Consider the following 22,820-nt stretch of genomic DNA (forward strand, 5'->3'; position numbering starts at 1 on the left):
TAATCACATATAACCCAATCACACTTATATTTCAAAATGAGGTACAGACTGGTACTCACTATCACTTGACAAAGTTTGATGCAGATCTGATCTGGATTGTGTGGACATTTGAATTTAACATTGAAAAGTAAATCTGGTGTACATTTTACCTTATATCTCAATCAAACGTACACCAATCACTCACACTGACAATGAGGTGCAAAGTGGAACTTTCAATGAATAGACTAATTTTAATCCTGATCTGATCCATATTGCACATTTAGGGGATATACGATTTTTTTTTAACATTGAAAAGCCCTTTTGATCTGTATATATATATATATATATATATATATATATATATACATACATATATATATATATATACTCACATACACATTTTAAAATTCCTGCATAAAATGCATGAATAAAACAGAATGTAATGATTTGCAAATCATTTAAACCTGATACTAAATATAAAACAGTACAAAAACAATATATCAAGGACTGAAATTAGGGGAATTTCATTGTTTTGAAAACTATGCTCACTTTGAATTTGATGGCAACAACATTTCAAAAAAGATGGCACAGGTGTGTTTTCAGACTCATGATGAGTAATAAACTGAAATATTGATTTATTTTTCTTTACAGAGTAATTGTTAAGTTACAATTTTCTGTTTTAGTTTATAAAAAGCTGTACCATCTGATAATGATCAACATGTGAACAAGACTACACACAGAAACAAGATTGAGGTCAGCAGAATACAGAATGAATAAACAAACTGCATCTCAATCAAACTGTATTTTCTCAACTCCCCGCCCCCCTCAGAAATTTATAAATGCAAGTCTGCATCCTGTTTGACACCCCACTCAAAAGTCAACTAATTTCAAGAACGGAATTGAAATTCAAGTCATTTTAAATTTAATACTGAATTTTGCATAGCCCTGCTTCACACACACTACCACTCCCCCACATTTTGTTATAAGCACAATGTTCAGCAGGTGGTAAGCCTGTGCAATTTTAAGATGTCTAATATTACTTGGGATTTTTCTCACCTATACTGCATTGATAATTTTAAATATAATTATATTCAGTTAATTCAATTCCACATTAGTCTGATGGGATACACTGCTTGATCAATGTTTACTGAGCACAATCACAATTTCATCATCAAAAAAATAAACTGAGAAATTAAAAGATGCAACTGGTTGTTAATCTTTAATACCAGAGAAGGGTCAACTTTGAGTGAACATCATTTTATAAACAACTGACCACTTCATTTCACATAAGGGTTATTGCCATACATTAGGTATTTCGAAAGTAAAATAAATCTGAAAGTATCACAGTGGTTCACTTCTTCCCCATTTTATGTCACAGCCTTATCCCAAAATGGATGAAATTCATCTTTCCCCCTCCAAACACATAATATCCCACAATGACAATGTGACAAAGTTTGAGATTTTTGCAAAGTTATTTAAAACACATCACAAACACACACACATCACACACACACACAACACACACACACACAACTAAAAAATCCACATGTACAAAGGTATTCACAGCATTGCCGTAAAGCTCAAAACAGCTCCTTGGTGCATCCTGCTTCCACTGATCAACCTTGAGATGTTCTACAGCTCAATTGGAGTCCTGTTACGGAGGAATCCAGGCACCATCCCTACTGTCGAGTGCTTTTTCCTTGTTTTTACTGCGCCCCACGCTCTGGGACACTGTAACATTTCCCACTTCTTGTTTATTGAGTTTTGCTTTTGATGCCACCAGGTAAAAAACCTTAAAACACACATACATACATCATTGTAAGTATAATATACCATGACCATTACCAAATAATTAGCTTAAATTAATTTAACAGTGTATACATTATGAACCAATCAATTAATCAATTTCATTTAATTAAATAATTTCCTAAAATGCATATGGGAAAATTGCCAACACCAAATCATTGTCCTCATTATCATACTGATTGATACAGCCACATGATTGGATAAATTACCCTTGCACGTTGCCCAATAAATAATCAGCGCTTGTATTATCAAACTGTAAGTAACAATCAAGAATCATAATTTAAAATCGTAAACCCACAGCCAACCAGCTTACAGCTTCAATATACGTGAATTAAATGGATATTCACGCCCCACACCATATACACAAAGAGTGCCCCTTTTACCCGCATCGGATTTACAAATCATCCTGGTCAAACTACACACAAACAATGCCCCACAGTGCCCATAGTCCTCTTCACAAGCGCGAGTAGTGACATGAGCAGAGATAAGACACCCAACAGTGTGATCGCATTAATACACAAAAGTCTTACCGGCTGCCTTTCACAGTTGTTGAAGTCAGTCGGAACAAGCGTAGCCTAAGACTCGCCCCGCATAGTAACAACCGGTATGAAGAAAGTCCGCCACTATAAAGTGCCCGGGTGCACGCGCTAACCGGCCAACAGTTCCGCCCTGAGCAGCGCAAACGGCAAACAGCTGATCAGCACGATACCTCCCACTCGAGCTTCATGCGCACATGCACCCAAGTTGTATTGTCCGCATTGAAGGTCGCACATGTCAGAATTATATTCCTTGTTCCTCAATAGGCAGCAGAACAACAACCGCCTCACATCCCTGTGAAGCACGGCACCACTGCACCTCGCCTTCAGATCTTCCCTGGATGTCCGGCTGCGAGGAGGGAGGGCACTGGCCAGGAGCGACGAGCACATCCACATCTCTCATGACACCTTTACGATCCGGGTTGACAGCAACGACCCTTCCCAGACAAAACTGACCACGCAGAGCATTCTGGTCACAGAGCCAGACGACATCCCGGACAGCAACATTCTTCTCGAGTGTGTGCCACTTGCTTCTGATAAAGAGATTTGGACCAGCAAGTTGACACCATGACCTCCAGAAGCTTTTGATTTGGGTTTGGATCTCTTGAAGGCGTTTAAAACGGATAGCCCTCAAATCAAGGTCTTGAAGTCTCCGTCCTGAGATGCCCGACCCAGCAGAGGAGGTCCGGCATCACGTACTGGATCCGATCTTCTTGACTCTGGATTCTTGCATCAATTGGACGCTCATTCGCCAGGTTAGCCGCCATCTGAAGCGCTGTGAGGAATTTGTTGAAAGTGAGATTGACTGCCTTGTTAAGATTTTGAAGAGCCTGCTTCACAATCCGCACTGCAGCTTCCGCAGCTCCATTTCGATGGGGAGAATCAGTGGGTAGTAACTTTCCAGGCCCAGCTTGTGCCATTTCTCGCAGCATACTCCTCCAAGCCAGCAGTGTCTTGAGCCTGAAGGAATGCATAGAGATCTTCCAGGACTGGTTTGGCCCCAATGAAGTTGGTCCCAGGATCTGACCAAACCTTCTGGGGATGACCTCTTAAGGCAGCAAACATTTGGTAGGCCAGAAGAGTTCAAAATGGAGTGCTCTACTGGATGCAGGCATCTAAGATGACAACACCGCCATACTTTGGTAGTCACCCTTTTTTGACACTCGTCCTTCACCAGGTACGGTCCAAACATACCCACTGTGATGAACTGAAAGGGGGCAGCAGGTCTTGTCCGTTGATCGAAGGTAGGTCACTCATTACCTTGCTGTACTACTGTTGGCCCTCTTGCCTTTCAACAGACAATGCAGTTGGTTGATACTTTGTTGGGGAACTCTTCTACCTTAAACAACGCCAGCCTTGCTCCTCATCCTGAGCATGTTCCAGCAACGACTCTTCATGCCCTCGTGATGACTTGTTGGGCCAAGATAACACCCAAGCCAAGACTCAGCTGGTAACAATGGGACACAATGCTATTTTGTCTTCTTTGAAGTGTTGAATTCTGCCACCACAAATCAATAGCCCACTTGCTTCATCCTTGTACACAACAAGTCTGTCCATGGTGGTGTTGGAGAAGTTCTTGCCTTCTTGAGCTGCCAGGCACAGATCTCGGAATGCATCACCGCACTCCTGGGGTGTACAAACTCCAGCCAGCTGGACTGCCTCCCACATTAATCCTCTGGCCCTTCCTCAAAGAAAGATTTTTGCTGACCTTCATATTAAAGCAACAGTTTCAGCAGCTTCCTCAAATTGCTGAACTTTTTAACATCCAGCAGTTCTTTTAACATTGTCCCTGCTGGAGGCCTGTGTAGATCTAATTCAGGCTTGCTTGAGATCTTGTCAAACTTTTTGGCTCGAACCCTGGTCATGAAGCAACAAAAGCCTTCTTTGGATTGAATAGCATAGTTCTTGCAGCTACAGCGACGTCCTTGCGGACTTCAGGGGCCAGTCCCATTCTGGAAGACGAGAAATCCCGGCCCACCTGCCACTGGACCCTTGGTCCAAATCTTTGGGTCCAGCTCATGTCGGCAATGTTCAAAGGCCCCGGGACCACCACCAGTCATGGACATTGGTGTTGCTTTGAATTTCTCCAATTCGGTTGGCAAAAATGTTTGATAACCATAGCTCTCTCACTGGATTGCCCAAGGACTGGCCTGGCTGTCCACTAGATGGTACCACTTCTCCACATTAATCTTACAGCTCTTCAGGAAGTATTTCTTCAGACAAGAAGCACAGACAGCCCCACAGACCTCTGCTTTAAACAGCATCTCCCTTAACGTGTCAGCTTGGCTTTTTGATTCAACCAACCGAACAACCACATTTTCTTGGCATCTCCATCTCAGATACAACACTGCGCCATAAGAGTGCTCACTGCAGTCAGAGAAGGTAAGTGCCCCAAGGCTCGGCAATTGGGTCAGAAGGTGTCAGTGCCCTTGGGAATCTGAACTTGCCAAGCTCGGCATAATCCTCCAGCAGGCACATGGCGTCTTCTCGTAGTGAGTCAGACAGAGGAGTGTTCCATGTGCTCTCAACTTGGCTGCCCTTTTCCTTCACTTCCTGGAGGCTCTCCTTATGAGGATAGCTCCCTTCTGCTTGACAGGAGTCACAAGTCCAAGAGGGTCATACAGCCCAGACACTTGACTTAAGAGCTCCCTTCGAGTGAGCGGATTTGGAGCCTGCAGCTTCACTTCCTCTTTTGACAGATCTGTGCCCAGCCTCATCTTTCTCCGCTTCTTTGAGAAGTTTACAGCAACCAGTAGGTGGAACTCATCCACACCTGGGGTATAGCCCATTCCCGCACCTTCTTGTCTTCCTCAGTGAGCTGATTTGGGAGGACAAAAACAGCAAAAGTGACTCGCTTTTGCTGCTTCGGGTCTTCCCTCCCTCTTTGACCGGAGTACACCCAAGGTTTGAGCTGAAACCCACCTGCCTCAAGGATTTGCCCCAGCATTAACCGTCAACTGCTTGCGTTGTTCTAGGTTGTTATGGAGGTGAGTATAGCATCAATGTAAGAGTCTTCCTCCAGTATGCAGTGCTCTTCTTGAGGTGGGCAAAACTCTGGCAGGCTTGCAGTCTCTCGCATTGCTACCTGTGCGATACAGCCTGCAGGTTATCGCCGATGTTAACTCTTGTAATGGCGTATTCCTCAATGTCCTCAGCCTCAGAGTTTCTCCAGAGAAAATCGATGGAGGTGCACCTCTCTGTCCTCCACCAGATCGAGTTATACATCTTCCTAATTCACCCAGTGCAGCATGACACGCCTTGCCGGAACCGAAGTAGGACAGCACAAATGTTATTCAGCACATCAGGACCTTTAATTAGGAGTCATTGAGGCTCTGGCCCCTAAATTTTTGACTGCTGTTCCAAACAGACGGACAGGGGTGGTGACTGAATGGTGGTTTGGAGCAATGAGGCACCAAATACTACCATACGCCCAGCTTTTTCCCATCTCCTCTGAGAGCTTGATGGCAGCCTTCCGCTCAAGTATATCATTGACTTGCGCCTGTAGGCACCTTCCACTCAGGCTCCTTGCCCAGTTGCCGCTCTGTCCTCAAGAACGTAGCCTTCACAGCCCTTTTGTTGTTCGGCAACGTTGAAGGGTCCTCCGTCCAGGGGTACCTTGCATGCCAATGAGGCTTGTCACTGTGGTGGTCCCCAGCTACATATGTCAGGCCACTCTTCACCTGCTCAAGCTCTCGCTTCCTCCAACAGGTCATCTCCTTTCCGCCGGGCTGACACTTCCCACAACGACACCCACCACATCGGGGCTCGCAGGCGGCACCAGTGCTGTCCCACTTCCACCAGCTTATAAAGTCTTGGCTGGTGCTTGAGGTAATAGCCGGGTGCCCTGAGGTAGCCTCTTTTCACACTTGTGGGTGAGCTCTGCGTACTTCTCCGCAGCAGTCCGCATGGAGCGGGCAAGTGGGTTCGTGAGGCATGGGCTGTGATGTCGACTTCCTCCATGAGGTCGGGATGAGAGCCTGCAACAGCTTTACCCAAAGGGCCATCCCACAAGACAAGGTCTCCTACTGAGCGCCACCTTTTGTGGAACGAGCTGGCCCTCCTTGTGGCTAGTGAGTAACTGAATTTGTGTGGGACGAACAAGTTCTGTCAAGGGGATGTCTGGAAAGAGGTTCTGCAATCTCTTGGTGGAGACATGATGGTGAATCTCTGCAATGCTGTCAAGGCCATAGCAAACAATTGGTGAGATCTCAAGGTGCCCTCTGAGGTACTGACTCTGATTTTCAGCAGATATCTCTTTGTTTCCACCGTAATCTGCATGCCACCAACTCCGTGAATTACAAGAGTGACATCTTCGCTCCTCAGCTTCAGTTCACTTGCAGCTTTATGAGGTAATATAGTTGGTGTCCGATGCAAGGTCTATCAAGGGTCCCAATTTTCTGCCCGGCATTAGCAGTGACCTCCAGAATCATCATGATAACTGGAACTCTTGAAGACTGTCATCACACATCAACTGATCACCAAGCACAGAATTGAGTGTCCTTGCAGCGATGTTGCAGAAGACGTTGCGAACATTGTTTGGCTAATTCTGGGGGAAAACTGCATCAGAAACTCCTCTTGCTCTTCGGTGCACCTTCTCCCACTGTGACCTGCTGAATTCGACTTTGGTCTGGGCTTTAGCATGCCTCTCTGAGAGCTTGAAGCATTAGGACATAAAAGGTAGTGGTGCTCCTTCACTCCCTTGCCCTTACAGCTTTCGTCTTTACAGTAGAATGACACTTTGCATTCCTCCCTCCTCGTGGACTTCAAGACAGTTGATACATGCCCCAAGACTCCGGATTGCTTCCTTCTTTTGCAGTTGACAGTTTTCTACTGTGCAGCATGGTGGTGCTGGGAGACAAGTCAGTATTGAGGAAAAGATGAATACAGCAATGTACAGAGACGTCCTGGAGGAACACCTGCTCCAGAGTGCTCTTGACCTCAGACTAGGGTGGGGGTTCATCTTTCAGCAGGGCAATGACCGCACACAGCCAAGATACCAAAGGAGTTGGCTTCAGGACAACTCTGTGAATGTCCTTGAGTGGCCCAGCCAGAGTCCAGACCCGAATCAGATTGACATCTCTGGACAGATCTGAAAATGGCTGTGCACCGACACTCCCCATCCAACCTGATGGAGCCTAAGAGGTGCTGCAAGGAGGAATGGACAAAACTGCCCAAAGATAGGTGTGCCAAGCTTGTGGCATCACATTCAAGAAGACTTGAGCCTTTAATTGCTGCTTAAGGTACATCAACAATGTACTGAGCAAAGAAGCGTGATACTTACTGCATGTGAATGTGATTTCTTAGTTTGGGTTTGTTTGTTTTTTATAAATTTGCAAACATTAAAAAAAAAGTTTTTTATGTTGTCCTTATGGGGAGGGGTGAGTACAATTTTGAAGGAAATAATGAATTTACTCTATTGTGGAATAAGGCTGTAATATAAAATGTGGAAAAAGTGAAGTGCTGTGAATACCTTCCAGATGTACTGTCACTGTGAGATTAAAAAGTAACATTTTTATCTCTGATGATGAAACAAAAAAAAAAATGTTTTTGAGGACCACCAACACCAGTACAGCTCTGTACTGTATAGCATAAGGAATGACATAACATATGGAATTACATAAGGTGCTGGAAATTAAGGCAATTAGGGGGAAAAAATTTACATTTTTCAAAGCAGGATTTCAATTTAAAAGCAAATAATTGGTTATGCTGAAGTAAGAGTGGACAAAACTGCTTTGCTTGTGTCAGTCTGGTGGGTGCATTGCAATTGAGACTTGGATCTGCAGCTGCTACAGCAAATCTTATGTTGGCATTTCTGCTATAAAAAATATTAACTTTGAAATGTGTTAGCAAAAATCAACAGTTAAACCTTGTTTTGGGGGGGGGGTTGTTTTGTTTGTGGTCCTGATAGAATTGTATTTGGACTACTAAGTAACATCCTACATCGGTACAGGATTTCACTTAGTTTGCTCCCAATACAGTGTTCTTTAGAGTTCATGTGTTGCACTGTGAGGCGCCGGAAGCTGCTGAATATCACAGTTTTGAATCAGACTGAAGTAGAATATTACAATCTCCTCATAGTTCTTTTTTGGAAATCCTTTCATTAATCCCATGGAACCTAAAAACAATAATAATAACCATTATCATAATCATCAATTCCATATAGAAACATGAAACCATATAATTCCACTTTGCTATACTTTGTAAATAATTGGTTTTAGGTTTACTAAAATACAATAATGAACTATATAAAATTTGTTTTCCCAGATAAAATCCTTCTTAATGTTTGAACAGGGTACCTAAACCAGAAAAATGATGACATAAAGGAGAAAGATCTAGTTGATTAAAGTCGTCTTCCAGTTTATCTGTTAATGTGCCAGATAAGCAATTGATTCTATAAATGTAGGAGGCTTTGGTGAGTCCCTAATTCATCAGTGCGAGGCATGAACACTTTCAATACTTACCTTGAAGAGCACCTGGTTTAAACCAGGTAGGGCTAGAAGCGATAAATATTTTGGTCAGTTCTTTGAAGTGTCGACTGTCCTGTGTCCCAACACACAACCCTACAGATTGAAAATGTCAAAATATTTCAGTCTGTTTTTTAAATAATAAATAAATTCTGTGCTACTGTCAATCTGGTTTCTACCTGGAGCAACTGTGAGTCCTGGAATATGTCTAATATGGTTTTTTTTAATGATCTGGAAACCAAAGGACATGTCATCATAGGAGCTGACAGGCAGAGGGTCGAATCCATGAAGGAGTTTCTATCTTCACACGCTGATCCGCAATCGTGGATCGGATAAGATCCATGACCTAAACAAAACAGTATACATCGTATTCAAACCACAATATTCAGATACAAGATACTGAGTCAAATTCATGATTCTACCTCTTGTAATGACTGTGCTGAATGTATTCGGAGATTTACACAAGCCTCTGCAGCAGGGGGGATGACATTCACCTGCAAAAAGCCCCGTTATATTTCCTCTATTAAGGAATTAGATTCTCATTTCTGGATTCATTCTTCTCGGACTACTTCTTAACTGTACCTTAACTCCAGCATTAAACATGGTTACGGCTACAGTTGTCCTTACTAGAGCATTTGTAGTAGGACTCCTTTCCAAAAACCTGTAATATAAAAAGTAACATGTAAAACCAAATTCCTCAGTTCCAGAGAAGAAAACATGTTGTATCAACATCTGAATACAAGTACCTGCCAATGACTGGAGAAAAGAGCCACAGATTCGACATTACTAATTTCAGTGGGAGCTGAACTGAAGACAACAATAATGGAAACACAGCAAAGAATAATTAACCTATTATCCCGATTATCAGTAAACTAGCGGGTTCCCCTTTCTTACCTTATGGGCCAGATGTTCAAATGTTCCACGTTCAGGGGCCTTGACCAAATAATCTTGGCATTGGTTCTCCTCTAGTCTAAGAAAAAAGAAAACAAACAATTTCAAGTATCTGGTATAAACAAATACAGCTATCAGCAAACAGAACAACAATTCAATCACAGACTACAGACCCTTTTTTGTTATCTCCAATCACCCCCCATACCAGAGGCTTAATTAGTGAAACATCTATGACCCGAACTTGACCACAAAATTCAGCACAATTCAGGTAATTTCTGCAGTACCAATCACAAGCACCTCAAATCATTATACAGTAGGTTCTACCTTAAAGAAATCCTACATGAGCAAGCACACTGGCCACAGTGGTAAGGAAATATGAGGTGGGAAGAAAATCCATAGTATTTCTTGCTTGTGTTTTGTCAATAACTATTTTACAGAATAGTTTTATTTTCTCTGGGCCCCTCCCCAATTGGACCGGGAGTGACATGTTTAGCCGCATGTTCTCCTTGAATTGCTGGCTGTCTGAGTGGTGTCCAAAAAATGAGGTGGGCTTCATAGAAAATTGGCAAAGCTTCTGGGGAAAACCTGGTCTTGTTAGGAGAGACGGCATCCATCCCACTTTGGATGGAGCAGCTCTCATTTCTAGAAATCTGGCCAATTTTCTTAAATCCTCCAAACCGTGACTATCCAGGGTTGGGACCAGGAAGCAGAGTTGTAGTCTTACACACCTCTCTGCAGCTTCTCTCCCCCTGCCATCCCCTCATTACCCCATCCCCGTAGAGACGGTGCCTGCTCCCAGACCACCAATAACCAGCAAAGATCTATTTAAGCATAAAAATTCAAAAAGAAAAATAATATAGCACCTTCAACTGCACCACAGACTAAAACAGTTAAATGTGGTCTATTAAACATTAGATCTCTCTCTTCTAAGTCCCTGTTAGTAAATGATATATTAATTGATCAACATATTGATTTATTCTGCCTTACAGAAACCTGGTTACAGCAGGATGAATATGTTAGTTTAAATGAGTCAACATCCCCGAGTCACACTAACTGCCAGAATGCTCGTAGCACAGGCCGAGGCAGAGGATTAGCAGCAATCTTCCACTCCAGCTTATTAATTAATCAAAAACCCAGACAGAGCTTTAATTCATTTGAAAGCTTGTCTCTTAGTCTTGTCCATCCAAATTGGAAGTCCCAAAAACAAGTTTTATTTGTTATCTATCGTCCACCTGGTCGTTACTGTGAGTTTCTCTGTGAATTTTCGGACCTTTTGTCTGACTTAGTGCTTAGCTCAGATAATTATAGTGGGCGATTTTAACAACCACACAGATGCTGAGAATGACAGCCTCAACACTGCATTTAATCTATTGTTAGACTCGAGTGGCTTTGCTCAAAATGTAAATGAGTCCACCCACCACTTTAATCATACCTTAGATCTTGTTCTGACTTATGGTATGGAAATTGAAGACTTAACAGTATTCCCTGAAAACCCCCTTCTGTCTGATCATTTCTTAATAACATTTACATTTACTCTGATGGACTACCCAGCAGTGGGGAATAAGTTTCATTACAGTAGAAGTCTTTCAGAAAGTGCTGTAACTAGGTTTAAGGATATGATTCCTTCTTTATGTTCTCCAATGCCATATACCAACACAGGGCAGAGTAGCTGCCTAAACTCTGTGAGTGTGATAGAGATAGATAGATTGATAGATTGATAGATAGATTGATAGTCTGAGAGAGATAGATTATCTCGCCAATAGGTTTATATCCTCATTGAGGACAACTTTGGATGCTGTAACTCCTCTGAAAGAGAGAGCCTTAAATCAGAAGTGCCTGACTCCGTGGTATAACTCACAAACTCGCAGCTTAAAGCAGATAACCCGTAAGTTGGAGAGGAAATGGCGTCTCACTAATTTAGAAGATCTTCACTTAGCCTGGAAAAAGAGTCTGTTGCTCTATAAAAAAGCCCTCCATAAAGCTAGGACATCTTACTACTCATCACTAATTCAAGAAAATAAGAACAACCCCAGGTTTCTTTTAGCACTGTAGCCAGGCTGACAAAGAGTCAGAGCTCTATTGAGCCAAGTATTCCTTTAACTTTAACTAGTAATGACTTCATGACTTTCTTTGCTAATAAAATTTTAACTTTTGGAGAAAAATTACTCATAACCATCCCAAAGACATATCGTTCTCTTTGGCTGCTTTCAGTGATGCCGGTATTTGGTTAGACTCTTTCTCTCCGATTGTTCTGTCTGAGTTATTTTCATTAGTTACTTCCTCCAAACCATCAACATGTCTATTAGACCCCATTCCTACCAGGCTGCTCAAGGAAGCCCTACCATTAATTAATGCTTCGATCTTAAATATGATCAATCTGTCTTTATTAGTTGGCTATGTACCACAGGCTTTTAAGGTGGCAGTAATTAAACCATTACTTAAAAAGCCATCACTTGACCCAGCTATCTTAGCTAATTATAGGCCAATCTCCAACCTTCCTTTTCTCTCAAAAATTCTTGAAAGAGTAGTTGTAAAACAGCTAACTGATCATCTGCAGAGGAATGGTCTATTTGAAGAGTTTCAGTCAGGTTTCAGAATTCATCATAGTACAGCAGCATTAGTGAAGGTTACAAATGATCTTCTTATGGCCTCAGACAGTGGACTCATCTCTGTGATTGTTCTGTTAGACCTCAGTGCTGCTTTTGATACTGTTGACCATAAAATTTTATTACAGAGATTAGAGCATGCCATAGGTATTAAAGGCACTGCGCTGCAGTGGTTTGAATCATATTTATCTAATAGATTACAATTTATTCATGTAAATGGGGAATCTTCTTCACAGACTAAGGTTAATTATGTAGTTCCACAAGGTTCTGTGCTAGGACCAATTTTATTCACTTTATACATGCTTCCATTAGGCAGTATATTAGACAGCATTGCTTAAATTTTCATTGTTACGCAGATGATACCCAGCTTTATCTATCCATGAAGCCAGAGGACACACACCAATTAGCTAAACTGCAGGACTGTCTTACAGACATAGACATGGATGACCTCTAATTTCCTGCTTTTAAACTCAGATAAAACTGAAGTTATTGTACTTGGCCCCACAAATCTTAGAAACATGGTGTCTAACCAGATCCTTACTCTGGATGGCATTACCCTGACCTCTAGTAATACTGTGAGAAATCTTGGAGTCATTTTTGATCAGGATATGTCATTCAATGCGCATATTAAACAAATATGTAGGACTGCTTTTTTGCATTTGCGCAATATCTCTAAAATTAGAGAGGTCTTGTCTCAGAGTGATGCTGAAAAACTAATTCATGCATTTATTTCCTCTAGGCTGGACTATTGTAATTCATTATTATCAGGTTGTCCTAAAAGTTCCCTGAAAAGCCTTCAGTTAATTCAAAATGCTGTACTAACAGTGACTAGAAGGAGAGCATATCTCATCCATATTGGCCTCTCTTCATTGGCTTCCTGTTAATTCTAGAATAGAATTTAAAATTCTTCTTCTTACTTATAAGGTTTTGAATAATCAGGTCCCATCTTATCTTAGGGACCTCATAGTACCATATCACCCCAATAGAGCACTTTGCTCTCAGACTGCAGGCTTACTTGTAGTTCCTAGGGTTTGTAAGAGTAGAATGGGAGGCAGAGCCTTCAGCTTTCAGGCTCCTCTCCTCTGGAACCAGCTCCCAATTCGGATCAGGGAGACAGACACCCTCTCTACTTTTAAGATTAGGCTTAAAACTTTCCTTTTTGCTAAAGCTTATAGTTAGGGCTGGATCGGGTGACCCTGAACCATCCCTTAGTTATGCTGCTATAGACTTAGACTGCTGGGGGGTTCCCATGATGCACTGAGTGTTTCTTTCTCTTTTTGCTCTGTATGCACCACTCTGCATTTAATCATTAGTGATTGATCTCTGCTCCCCTCCACAGCATGTCTTTTTCCTGGTTCTCTCCCTCAGCCCCAACCAGTCCCAGCAGAAGACTGCCCCTCCCTGAGCCTGGTTCTGCTGGAGGTTTCTTCCTGTTAAAAGGGAGTTTTTCCTTCCCACTGTCGCCAAGTGCTTGCTCACAGGGGGTCGTTTTGACCGTTGGGGTTTTTCCGTAATTATTGTATGGCCTTGCCTTACAATGTGGAGCGCCTTGGGGCAGCTGTTTGTTGTGATTTGGCGCTATATAAATAAAGTGATTTGATTTGATTTTGATTTGATTTGACAGAAAGAAACTGCAAGCAGACCAGAAGTTATAACTATTCTCTCAAGACAGGAGGCCAGCCATGAAAGTGAAGCAAGGAAAAAAAAATGCACCCGACATATTTTGTGGCAAGTAGGTGGCACTGGGGGAGTATTATTTGGCGAAAAATTAGCAAGAACAGTAGGATAAGCCACAAAATAACGTTTTCAAAAATTCAAAATGGCATGAAAGTTTTCAGACGGAAATGGGTGTGACTTATGCAGTTAGAAGTAGATGGACCAAATGATTCTTGATTCTATAACTGACAGTTTGTACGTTATTAGCCAAAAGGCAAAATTGATTATTCTAGCACCACCATGAGGTTGATCACTGCAGCCAACTTTGAAGAAAGAGTGGGCCACAGACATATCCCAATGTTATTATGCTCGAAGCAAACAGCTTGACACAGTATGGAACTTTCAAAGTAGAAGTGTCGCTGCAAGAGGTTTTGATGCATCGCTTCACCCTGCAAAAAATTTTGCAACTCCCCAAATAAAGTTTTGTTACATCACACATGTATTAGCGATGTGTCACACTGATTTGAATTCAGGGCACGATCAAACTTTCGTAGTGCTTATAAACGGGAACAATCCCTCTATACTTTGTGGGTTTTTTGAGGAGAGTTTTTGCATGCATTAATACTATAGTTTCATCGACTGACAACCACAGAGAGAAAGATTTAGGTCAGATTAGCATTAAATTAGATAAACTATCATACATTTATACACTCACATTGCCACAAATATTCAGACACTATACATACTGATTTACATACTTGCATACACATACATACTTACACATATTACTAACACGTATGGAGAAAGATTAATAAGTTAGTGGATAACTGTAAAGTGAGTGTGAGAACATTAGGAAGTGTGTGATAGTCTATAGAGAGTTTTTGAGAGTGTCAGGAAAGGAGAGTGTTAGATATGTTTGTGAGTTTAATTATTGTTTTCTTTATTGTTTTGGTATTAAAGTAGTTATTTTATTTAGGATTGTATCCTTAGTTTTATATATTTTTCTCTGTTCTCTTTTGGAATGTGCCTCTGCTGGAATGTGCATGTCGAACTGGATTTAACCAGTTTTATCAATTAGTACAAAGAGATTCAGATTACATTATGAATCATACATGCCCCGTTATTGCGCGGGTCAGTGACAGGGTGTGGGACCTCCCTCGAATGCCCACGGGGACCAATAAGGAAAGGATTTTAGGAAATAAGGTCCACCTGTGTCACGCCTATCTAAGAGCAGATCTTGTCTGTGAGAGAACTGTTAAAGATTTTGTATATATGTTATCACTGTTAAACATTTGTACCTTTGTCTTCTTTCTCATGAAAACGGTGTTGTGCTGTTTTGCACCTAACCCTGAGAATGTACGTGTTATTCAACCTTGTTTTAGCATGCTGGGGTCAATCTGAACTGGGAATGAAGAGCTGGATGTACTTATTATTATTATACAACTTTGTTTTGTAGCCGCTAACGACTGGGAGTCAAGCATGATGGGGTCAGGCTGAACTGGGAGTAAAAGAACTGGAGGTTGTTTTGACTGTTGTGATGTGATGCTTAGTGTGAAGAACAGGACACTCCAGGCAGATGCAGAACAGCTGATAACTGCAACAGACGAACGGGATGTGCTGACCTTTGACGATAAGAGTAAAAAAGAAACTGTTTTTCCTTACAGCTGCACTTATTGACGTATGTGTTTATGTTACGGGAAGAAACTTGTCTTGCGTCCCCCCCCCCCCCCCCTTAGGACAAGTTTTTTTTATGTGGTGAGGGCTTTGTTAAGGATTTTATATATTATATATATATATATATGTTATCACTGTTAAACATTTGTACCTTTTGTCTTCTTTCTGATGAGAACGGTGTTGTGCTGTTTGCACTTAAACCCGAGAATGTACGTGTTATTCAACCTTGTTTTAGCATGCTGGGGTCAATCTGAACTGGGAATGAGAAGCTGGATGTACTTATTATTATTCTGATTGTGATGTGATGCTTAGTGTTCCAGGCAGATGCAGAACAGCTGATAACTGCGAACGAGATGTGCTGACCTTCGACGATAAGAGAAAAAGAAAGAAACTGTTTTGCTTACAGCTGCACTTATTGACGTGTGTGTTTATGTTACGGGAAGAAACTTGTCTTGCGTCATTCCCCCACCCTTAGGACAAGTTTTTGTTTATGTGATGAGGGATTCACTAATAAAAAGCGAAGCGCAGGCCAGACTTTAGTGTAGCTTTGGTGTATAGCCTGACTGCACTCCGCGCGTAAAATTTGACTTTCTGTCTCACTGGTGGTTCTTGACTCTGTTTGTCTTATCAAGGTTTTAAGAATGTTTGGAGGAGAAAATACCCAACATTGACTGGGGGCTCGTCCGGGATCTCAACAATACCGGAGGTGTCCAGCGGAGGTCGTCAAGTCCAGACGTAAATCCTTGGCCAAGGTCCGATCGATTGATCGTGTCTGCAATTGTCGACCACCGTTGGCATCGTCTGGTTGACGAGATTTTCCCGAAGAAGACAGACAGGAAGTCGAGTCAGTGAGTAAAATTTCTTTGTAAACAGTACTGAGTGAGTGGTGATCAGATCACATAAACAGTTAAATTCCGCAAGCGATGATACAGAATCGTCTGTTAATGCAAAGCAGTTAAACTCTGTAAGGAGGGTGCGGACTCCTCTGTTTATATACGCGTACCGGTAGGGGATAAAAGTGATCACATAAAACAGTTAAACTCCGTAAGCGATGGCGTGGAATCGTCTGTTAATGCAAAGCAGTTAAACTCCGCGAGGAGGGCGGACTCCTCTACGGTTGCGAGGGACGCCCGTAGTTAAATTCCGGAAGGAGGGTACGGACTCCTCTGTTTTAATACGTAAAGGAAATCCCGGGTAGAAATACGTGCACTGTAAAAAAGCAGTTAAATTTGGCAGGGACGGCGGAGTCCCCTAATGCAGGACATTAGTTAAATTTCACGGGAGGGCGAGCTCCCCTGGCATAAGAATACGTGTACGATTATTAAAAGTGTTTCTATGTGTAAATAGTGTTTTGTGTAAGTGTAAATAACTGTGTGAAAGTGTAATACTTTGGACAACGTTAGTGACAACCGTGCGTGTGGAAGCAGCAGGCAAGTGATTCCGCTTCCTACGGGGAGGTGAAAGGAATCAACCACACGACGGCAAATTAATTGTCACGTGTCATTTGTGCTGAGAATTATGACCATTTTTAAAGTGTGTTTTAGTGTCAGAAGCAGAGCCAGGAGCCAGTAGTGATGTGGGGCCTGCTACCATCAGTATGGAAGGAACAGGTCAGCTGTTGTAACAGAGTGTGTGAACAAGCAAGCATTAGTTCCAATATAACCACTTTCTATGTCCAAATGATAGCAGAGACCATTAGATTTTTATCATTAAAAGTAAGACAGTAAATATACAAAGCCCACAATTAAAAGGGAATATGATGAAAGTAATATGAAATAACCCTGCATATTTTGCCATTGAAAATATCTTATATGGTTACGTCAAAATGGGTTTTTCATAGCAAATGTACTGAAGCATTACAGATTACGATTTTTTTTTTATTGTGATACAGTTGCAGGCCAGTCTAGGGAAACTGAAGGAAGTGTGAAAGGGAGAGCAGAGTCTCCTCAGGGACTGATTACAGAGGCAGCAGCTCAGCAGCAGAACCCTGAACCAGATGTTAGGAATGAGTCTGTTGATAGTTCTGATTACTTTGCTCCCCTTCAGTCCCAGGATATGCATACATTTTGGAATACTGTTTATAGAATACTGTGAATAACAAACTTACAGAACACAGTGCAATAATTATTTATTCTTTATTCATAGGGATAAGATATCGGTGAACACTAATTTGCTTGATAATTCGTACTGCTCAAAAAGACATTCTGATGGTATAAAGATAGTTTTGGAGATTTTCTCTTTAACTCATGTTCTCATATTTGTGAACTCTAAGTTGTGAATGTTGGAGATGTGCACTCAAGTGCAAGTTAAACTCCACCAGGCAAAGCAAAAGCCACATCAACAACATCCAGAAACGCCGTCGCCTTCTCTGGGCCTGAGTTCATTTGAAATGGACAGACGCAAAGTAGAAAAGTGTGCTGTCTGTTGAGTCCACATTTCAAATGTTTTTGGAGACCATGGATGTCGTGTCCTCCGGACAAAAGAGTTAAAGAATCCAAATTGTTACCAGCGCAAAGTTCAAAAGTCAGCATCTATGATGGTATGGGGTGTGTTAGTGCCCATGGCATGGACAACTTACACATCTGTAATGGTAGGGGGTGTGTTAGTGCTCATGGCATGGACAACTACACATCTGTAATGCTATGGGGGTGTGTTAATGCCCATGGCATTGGCAATTTCACAATCTACATTGTGATGCCCTTACTTGCACTGAATTAATTTAACCAGGTTAGTCCCATTGAGATGAAAATCTCTTTACAACAAAGACTTGGACAATTCTAAAGCAATCCACCTAATCTGCATGTCTTTGGATGTGGGAGGAAGCCAGAGCACCTGGAGGGAACCCATGCAAACACAGGAAGAACATTTAAGCTCCACACAGAAAGGCCACAGGTGGGAATCGATCCCATGACCTTCTAGCAGTGAGGCAACAGACTAATCCGCCATGTTACCCTACCTCTCCACAGGAGAAGACCCTTTAGAATACTGGCACTCCAGGGTAGCTGTTTATCCAACGCTTTACAAACTGGCCAAAATCTATCTTCATATCCAGAAACGTTGGTGCCATGTGAAAGGGTCTTCTCCAAACTGGAGAGAGAGTAACAAAGAGGAACAGACACAAACCTAGCATTACTGAAATTATCTTGTTTTTAAATAAAAAACTTTGAACCCCCCCCCCCCCCCCCAAATCCCCTCATTTTGTACAATTATTGTCATACCAGTTGCACAAGCATTCCTAATTTATATCTCTATTACATACAGTATTTTATGATGGCACACACATTATAACAAGTATATTATTAATGTCTTTAAATGAAAATATAGTCAAAAATTCAACATGCAGATAGAATCTTATTAAAACATACAAACAGCACCTTGCTGTTTCATGACACCTTGCTCTTAATTGTTCCATGCAAAGGCTATGCTGAAGACTGGTCAGCAGGTGTCGCCATATTTAATTGTATCAAATGCTTCGACACACTGAGCCACTTCAAAAAAACTGCCTCATATTGAAAATACAACCTACTCCAATGACAACAACAACAACAGCTATCACACATCTACTTCTGTTCCCACACCCAAAACTCCACTCAGAACTACCACCATAGACAACAATTCCACAAGCAGTTCCAGCAGCGAGTCCAAAGAGCATGATACAACAGCTGCATCCAGACTCACCCCCACAACCACACCTGCAACCCTCACAAGTAACAACGCTATGACAACTGCCACACATGACCACAACTGAAAAGATACCTGCTCTGACAACTACAATCCCAAGTATTTGTATTTTGGGGGGCTGTAGGCCTGCAAAAGCCCCCGAAAATACAACTACTCCAATGACGACAACAACAGCTATCACCACATCTACTTCTGTCCCCACACCCAAAACTCCACTCGGAACAACCACCACAGATAACAATTCCACAAGCAGCTCCAGCAGCGAGTCCAAAGAACATGATACAACAGCTGCATCCAGACTCACAACCACACCAACAATCCTCACAAGTGACATCGCTATGACAACACACACAACGACAACAACTGAAAAGACACCTGCTGTGACAACTACAATACCACCTAGCTCTACAGCCCCGCAAAATACAACTACTCCAATGATGACAACAACAACTATCACCACATTTCATCCAGACTCACCCCCACAACCACACAAACAATCTTCACAAGTGCACACACACCACAACTGAAAAGACACCTGCTCTGACAACTACAATGCCAAGTCTTTGTATTTTGGGGGGGCTGTCAGGCTACTACAGCGCCCCAAAATACAACTACTCCCATGACGTCAAGAACAGCTATCACCACATCTACTTCTGTTCCCACACCCAAAACTACAGTCGGAACTACCACCACAGACAGGATTTCCACAAGCAGCTCCAGCAGAGAGTCTAGAGAGTATGACACAACAGCTGCATCCAGACTCACCCCAACAACCACACCAGCAATCCTCACAACTGACATTGTTATGACAACTGCACATACAACCACAACAACTAAAAAGACACTGGTCCTAAAACAAGAGTCAAACTTCGGTTCACAACTCCTCAAAATACAAATACTGCACCGACAACATTACTGACCACATCCACTTCTGTTTCCACAGCCAAAAGCACACTAGGAACTACCATCACAGAGAGCGGTTCCAGAAGCAGCTCCAGCAGTGAGTCCAACATACATGACACTACCCATACAGCCAAGCTCACCACTACAACCATACCAACTATCCTCAGAACTAACATTGTTATGACAACTGCAGACATAACCACAACTGCTCCCTTAACAACAAACACTCAACCTTAACACTCCTCTTCCAAAAACAGAAACTTCCACTACAGCCACTTCTATTCCAACTCCCAAACCCACGCCTGGAACTACCACTGGGGACAGTACCACTCATAGCCACACCAGTCATTCCAACCAAGATGAGACCACATTAGCATCAACACCCACTACCACAACCACAGCCCTCACAACAAACACAGCTGTTGCAGACCCACACAACAACCATGGCAGTTCACAGGAATATTACTATGGTTATGGTCATAATTACAATGGGTATCCTACATAAATAACTCCAACAACAGCTTAACATTAAGTCTCGTTATGGCTCAAAAATAAGCCTCATAATAAATCCCACAATGGCTGCAACAATAAATTATATAATAGGTCCATATATAAGCAAGAAACAGCAGTTCAATCAATCAATCAATTTTTTTTATATAGCGCCAAATCACAACAAAACAGTTGCCCCAAGGCGCTTTATATTGTAAGGCAAGGCCATACAATAATTATGTAAAACCCAACGGTCAAAACGACCCCTGTGAGCAAGCACTTGGCTACAGTGGGAAGGAAAAACTCCCTTTAACAGGAAGAAACCTCCAGCAGAACCAGGCTCAGGGAGGGGCAGTTTCTGCTGGGGACTGGTTGGGGCTGAGGGAGAGAACCAGGAAAAAGACATGCTGTGGAGGGCAGCAGAGATCGATCACTAATGATTAAATGCAGTTTTAAGCCAATCTTAAAAGTAGAGAGGGTGTCTGTCTCCCTGATCTGAATTGGGAGCTGGTTCCACAGGAGAGGAGCCTGAAAGCTGAAGGCTCTGCCTCCCATTCTACTCTTAGAATGGGAGGCATGTCCAAGCTCTTTTCACACAATTCAACCAACAATTAGCGCAGCCATGGCAGACGCATGCAAAGTCACTCTCAGTCTAATGAGAGCATACATTTTTGTGTCCTGTTGCATGGTCTCATTCAGGTTTGCCACAGTCGATAATCCATCTCAGTCTGTCTCCTGCATTTTTCTCTTCACTTTGACTACATGCATGTTCTCCATCACAACATCCAGAAACCTCCTCTCTGACCTTCCTTTCTTTCTGACTGGTGGCTTCATTACAGTAGTTATTGCCCCAAGTATGCTATGGTTGTGCTAGTGCCCCCATCAGTTCATTTTATTTGTCATTTTTTGCACAAACGTCAATTTCAATTGTGTAATCTTCTGTGAACTTCAGTTGAATCAACACACCTCCTCAACTTTTTTTTTCGGGGGGGGTGTTCAAAACTCTATTAAAAAAATTTTGGGGGGATTGGTTCAAACATTGCATGTGTCAGATTTTGTCATAACTCAGGATAAATTGTTGGCTGAATAGTGAAAAACTATTGCAATTTGGTTACATTGGTTACCACTCAATTCTGTAGCCAAATGTAGCTTAAAAAAAAAATAAAATCAAAATCCATCAGAAAAGTTTTGTGTGGCTCGGTTAACACATTGTACATGCCTCATTTATCAGTTGAAGATAATTGTAGTATGGCCTATATGGTTACATGCAGAAGCACCCAAAGATCCAGCAAAAACAGAATTTTAAATGCACGGCCCACCATTCAAAAGTATTAGCCAAAAGGTAAATGAGATTATTATAGTGCCATCATCAGGTTGATCACAAGTTTTCTTATCTGTGTCATGATCGTGATTTGGTTTGGACTGTATGTGATCGGATTGGTTGCTCTAATTTTGTGGTTTCTGAGCTCCAGATTGTTTCTGGTTTTTGGTGAGAAAAGACTAATAATAATATAAAAAAGAAAACAATCCTTACAATTACAATCGGGGTCCTTCCCATGGTGGGTGCTTGGACCCCTAATAACAGACCAAACAATGACAAAAATCATATCATATCATAAGTCTGACTATGACCCCGAGAATATGTCCAATAATGACTCTGCAAACAATTCCGACAATGCCAGCAGTGGCATTAATAGATCCAGCAGCATAAACAATAACACCAACAATGACTCGGACACTACATCTATCAAAGACACAACTCAGACGAGGGCTCCAACACTAAATCAGACAATGACACTGACCTGCAATAAGTCCAGTAAGTCAGCCAGTGATGAACAAGTCAGACAATAACCACCCTCATTCCTACACTACTACAACTACAATCACACAAAGATCAACAAACAACTATCCACTCCTCAATCTACCACACCCATTCCTACATCTATACTCAACAAAAATATAAACGCACACTTTTGGTTTTGCTCCCATTTTGTATGAGATGAACTCAAAGATCTAAACTTTTTTCCACATACACAATATCACCATTTCCCTCAAATATTGTGCACAAACCAGTCTAAATCTGTGATAGTGAGCACTTCTCCTTTGCTGAGATAATCCATCCCACCTCACAGGTG

At 41.9% G+C, this 22,820-nt stretch overlaps 1 protein-coding gene across 1 annotated transcript; it reads right to left on the reverse strand.

The window, feature by feature from the left end:
• Positions 1 to 8,987: 8,987 nt before the first annotated feature.
• LOC117511689 (N-fatty-acyl-amino acid synthase/hydrolase PM20D1.2-like) lies at positions 8,988 to 9,584 on the reverse strand. Its single transcript, XM_034171614.1, has 4 exons — positions 9,532 to 9,584; positions 9,368 to 9,446; positions 9,208 to 9,279; positions 8,988 to 9,131 (listed from the first exon to the last, which is right to left on the reverse strand). The coding sequence occupies exons 1-4, from the start codon at positions 9,567 to 9,569 to the stop codon at positions 9,039 to 9,041; spliced, it is 282 nt and encodes a 93-aa protein (XP_034027505.1). The 5' UTR covers positions 9,570 to 9,584; the 3' UTR covers positions 8,988 to 9,038.
• Between the last annotated feature and the right edge of the window lie 13,236 nt (positions 9,585 to 22,820).

This window comes from Thalassophryne amazonica, chromosome 6, assembly GCF_902500255.1.
Source record: "Thalassophryne amazonica chromosome 6, fThaAma1.1, whole genome shotgun sequence".
Taxonomy (NCBI): Eukaryota; Metazoa; Chordata; class Actinopteri; order Batrachoidiformes; family Batrachoididae; genus Thalassophryne; species Thalassophryne amazonica.

What these genes read in the sequence shown, in the direction of transcription:
- LOC117511689 (XM_034171614.1), bottom strand. Translation starts at nt 9,569, where the DNA reads ATGTCGAATCTGTGGCTCTTTTCTCCAGTCATTGGCAG. An exon ending in TGTTTAATGCTGGAGTTAAG is followed by an intron (nt 9,280 to 9,367) that starts GTACAGTTAAGA and finishes GGCTTTTTGCAG; the next exon opens with GTGAATGTCATCCCCCCTGC. An exon ending in CAGCACAGTCATTACAAGAG is followed by an intron (nt 9,132 to 9,207) that starts GTAGAATCATGA and finishes TGTTTTGTTTAG; the next exon opens with GTCATGGATCTTATCCGATC.